Source organism: Pteropus alecto, unplaced genomic scaffold (genome assembly GCF_000325575.1).
Source record: "Pteropus alecto unplaced genomic scaffold, ASM32557v1 scaffold106, whole genome shotgun sequence".
NCBI classification, from domain to species: domain Eukaryota; kingdom Metazoa; phylum Chordata; class Mammalia; order Chiroptera; family Pteropodidae; genus Pteropus; species Pteropus alecto.
This window is the reverse complement of record NW_006442103.1, coordinates 17,985,082-17,988,166: the sequence shown is the minus strand read 5'-3', so window position 1 is coordinate 17,988,166 and position 3,085 is coordinate 17,985,082. Positions and strand designations below refer to the sequence as shown.

General features: G+C 57.4%; 1 protein-coding gene across 1 annotated transcript in view; it reads right to left on the bottom strand.

Moving 5' to 3' along the window:
- Nucleotides 1–517: 517 nt before the first annotated feature.
- The window catches only part of NUDT17 (nudix hydrolase 17), a 2,949-nt gene continuing 381 nt past the window's right edge, over nucleotides 518–3,085 (bottom strand). Inside the window, exons 2-8 of the mRNA XM_025052303.1 lie at nucleotides 2,821–3,084; nucleotides 2,574–2,596; nucleotides 2,366–2,458; nucleotides 2,015–2,113; nucleotides 1,656–1,792; nucleotides 1,135–1,290; nucleotides 518–1,052 (exon numbers count right to left, since the gene is read on the bottom strand). Coding sequence (XP_024908071.1) covers nucleotides 998–1,052; nucleotides 1,135–1,290; nucleotides 1,656–1,792; nucleotides 2,015–2,113; nucleotides 2,366–2,458; nucleotides 2,574–2,596; nucleotides 2,821–3,084 — 827 coding nt within the window. The 3' untranslated portion in view covers nucleotides 518–997. The remainder of the gene's footprint in view (nucleotides 1,053–1,134; nucleotides 1,291–1,655; nucleotides 1,793–2,014; nucleotides 2,114–2,365; nucleotides 2,459–2,573; nucleotides 2,597–2,820; nucleotide 3,085) is intronic.

Here is a 3,085-nt window from a genome sequence, read left to right as displayed (position 1 = left end):
TGCCCTGCGGTCCCTCTTTGGCTGGCTGCCGGTCAGACATCATTTCCCTGGACTGAGTCCCCTGCATTACGGAAGCTTCACTGTCCCCCAGTGCTATGGAGTCCAGACCCCTGGCCACTGTCACCCCTCGGGGGTTTGGCCAAAGGCCAGAAAGACCTTCATGGACACTTGTTTTTGGCCTCATGTCTGCCTGACAAAGCCAGCACCCGAAGGATTAATATTTAACCTCTTTTTAAGGACATTTGGAACTGTTTTCGGAACTGTTCTGTAGATGGTGGGCAGTCCTTTGGGTCTGCTAACCTAGGCAGTGGGGGGCAGATGGGGTGCAGTGTGAGGTGAATCCTCGGCCTTGACTGTCTAGAGCCTCATGGGGAAGAGGCCCTTCGGGTGTCCCCCACATGCCCTCTCTTTCCATCCCCCAAACCCACGGCTCAGCTCCTTCCCCACAGCCGCTGTCTCTTCATGTCCATTCCGTCCTCTTTGGCCAAACAGAAAGGTGGAGAAACTGAGACAGGCAGACACGTGGATAGAGAACTCTATTTTGGGTTGCAGATTTTTGTACATAAACAGGAAAAACCAAAACACGTCCAAAGATGACTTCCCCCACCTCCTGCTTCCCAGTATGACTGAGGAGGCGACAGGCCTTAGCCCCGATCCCCAGGGCTTTGGGAGCGGGGCCTGCCGCCTGGGCCTCTATTTATATATTTAAGTTCATGATGTTTCTTAGCCAAGCAGCCTGGGGCCAGAGCATCTGCCCCTGGTAGGTCTGGCTCATCCTGCACCTTTCCCGGGAGGTGGGAGGGCCCTCGCGCTCTCCTCACGCGCCTTTTTCAGGCTCCTCCAGGGCCTAGGACCTCTGTTGTAATTTTACTTTTTATTCCCAAAGTTGTAGCAAAGTTCTTACCCATAATAAAGGTTGTGAATGTTCTGTGAGTGTCACGGAGGTGGGCTGGGGAGGGGATCACGCACTTGGCTTTCTGGATCCCTGGTCTGTGGGTCAGGGGTCCGTGTTCTGCGCTTCCTTGGCACACCCCGGGTCCACGTGAGCTCCACTTTTACAAGGAGGGGGGTGTCACACTGGGGATTTCCTCCTTCCCTCTGCCACACGCCCACCAAGCATCCCCCAGCCCTCACCTTTGCCTGCCCAGATGCTGCAGCCAGAGCCCGAGGGCGAACTTGGTCCCCGTGCTGACTCTCTCTGTGTCCTCTGTGGTGGCTGGGGTCGTCCGCAGCAGTGTGGACATGGGCAAGGCCAGAGGTCGAGCTACTCCGTCCTCTAGTTCCATTGCACTGCATAATGACAGCTGTCTGGGCTGTGCCAGTGGCTTGGCCCACTTCCATGTCCATTGTCATCTTACCCACCCGAGTATCACAGGGCTGGGCGGGTGTTAACCTCACTTAACAGAAACAAACATTTCAAAGAGGGTTAAATGACTTGTCCCAATGGGAGAGGGGGACGCAAACCTAGGTCTTCAGTGCCAGCCAGTCAGAGCCGGAGTTTGATGGGCCGTGTCGTTGATCTCATTTTCTCTCCATTATCAGTTGACCAACTCACCCCCTAAATCTCTCCCACCACCTAGAATTCCCCCCGGAGGAGACAGAAACTGAACTTGTCAGTGTGTGTCGTGTGGGAAGGTCAGGGAGCTCGTACTTACAGGACGGAGGGTGGCAGTTCCTGGGAGAGAAGTCTGGGTGACTCTGTCCCGTCCTCTGTAGCAGCCACTGCAGCTGCTACATCTGCTCCCAGCCACATAAAGGCGCTCACCTCACTTGGGTTTGGTTGGATCCGGGCCTGGGGCCAGATATGTTGATCCCCCCATCATGGCCTCTCCTGGGGGGCCTGGTCACAGCCTTACCCACAGGTGGCATGGAGAGGAACTTGGGGCAGGGGGAGAGGCTACTGGATTTCTTGGTTATCGCCAACTCGCCCCCTCCCCCACCTTGGTCACAGTCAGAAGCACCATTCTGCTTGGGCCTCCTGAGCCCCGTTTCCTTCCTCCGCTGCCAGCCTTACCTGCAGCTGCTGCTCTGACTCCTGTGAGATCACAAGTATGTAGAGAATGATGTGATGGTATTTGGGGAGACCCCAGCTCAGCCTAGGAGGATAGGCAGACTGAGAAGAAAACAGCAAAAGTGAGAACTTCCTGTCTTTTTTTGAGACTGTAAATATGGCTGAGGAAGAACAGGGTGGAGGTGGCGCCGGAGGGACACAGGTGAGGATCGGGGACTGGACTGCAAACCACCCACCCCACTCTCCATTGTTTTCCCCGCAGCCAGGGCGGGTAGGGCTGTTCTATGGGCTTCAGGGGGTTAGAATTTGTTCTTGTTTAGATAGGGAGGGGCCTCTCCCAGGTCTCTGTCTCACCTCCCATAACCCCAGAGGGACCCAAGAGAACTGGCCGGCGGGCAGCTGTATTCCGCTCTCCTCCCGCAGCTCTCGAAGCCCTCCATCCAACAGCTGGCAGTGAGGGAGGGCGGGTCAGAGGCCAAGTCTGCCCCGCCCACACCCAGGGTGCTCCCGCTGGGCCTCTGGGTTCAAGGAGGGGTGCAGGTTGGGTCAGTTGACTGGTTACCTCTTCAAGTTCCACGTGCCCACCTGCAACAAGAGTGGGCCCAGTAGGATGCTGGTGGTCCTGAAAGGTCCCCCTCACTGTTTACACTGCTCCCTCTGGGGGGCGCAGATGCAGTTGCAGCGTCTTGTGATTAGGCCACAGGCCACATTTCCGGGCCTATTTCCCTGTCCTGAGACTGGGAATAGCGTTGTTCCATGAAGGGCACGTTTTTCACCTGGACTTGGGGCCAAGTCTTCAGGGCGCTCACCTGGAGGCACCCAGAGGTTAGGGGAAACGCGGAGGGTGCGTGTCCTTCGGGTCAACAAGACGGTCTGGTCGCTGGACTGCAGAATGACGGCCACACCCAGGTCCACACCCCGACCGGTGGGCAGCTCCGTTCCCGGAGGCCTGGGTTGCTGGTCCAGGGCCGCGAAAGGGCAGAAAGGGGATCGCTGGTGGGAGGGAGCCGCTAGGGTTAGGGCCTCAGAGGCGGGCGGGCTTTCAAAAACGGGGACACCGCGCGACGGGGAGGA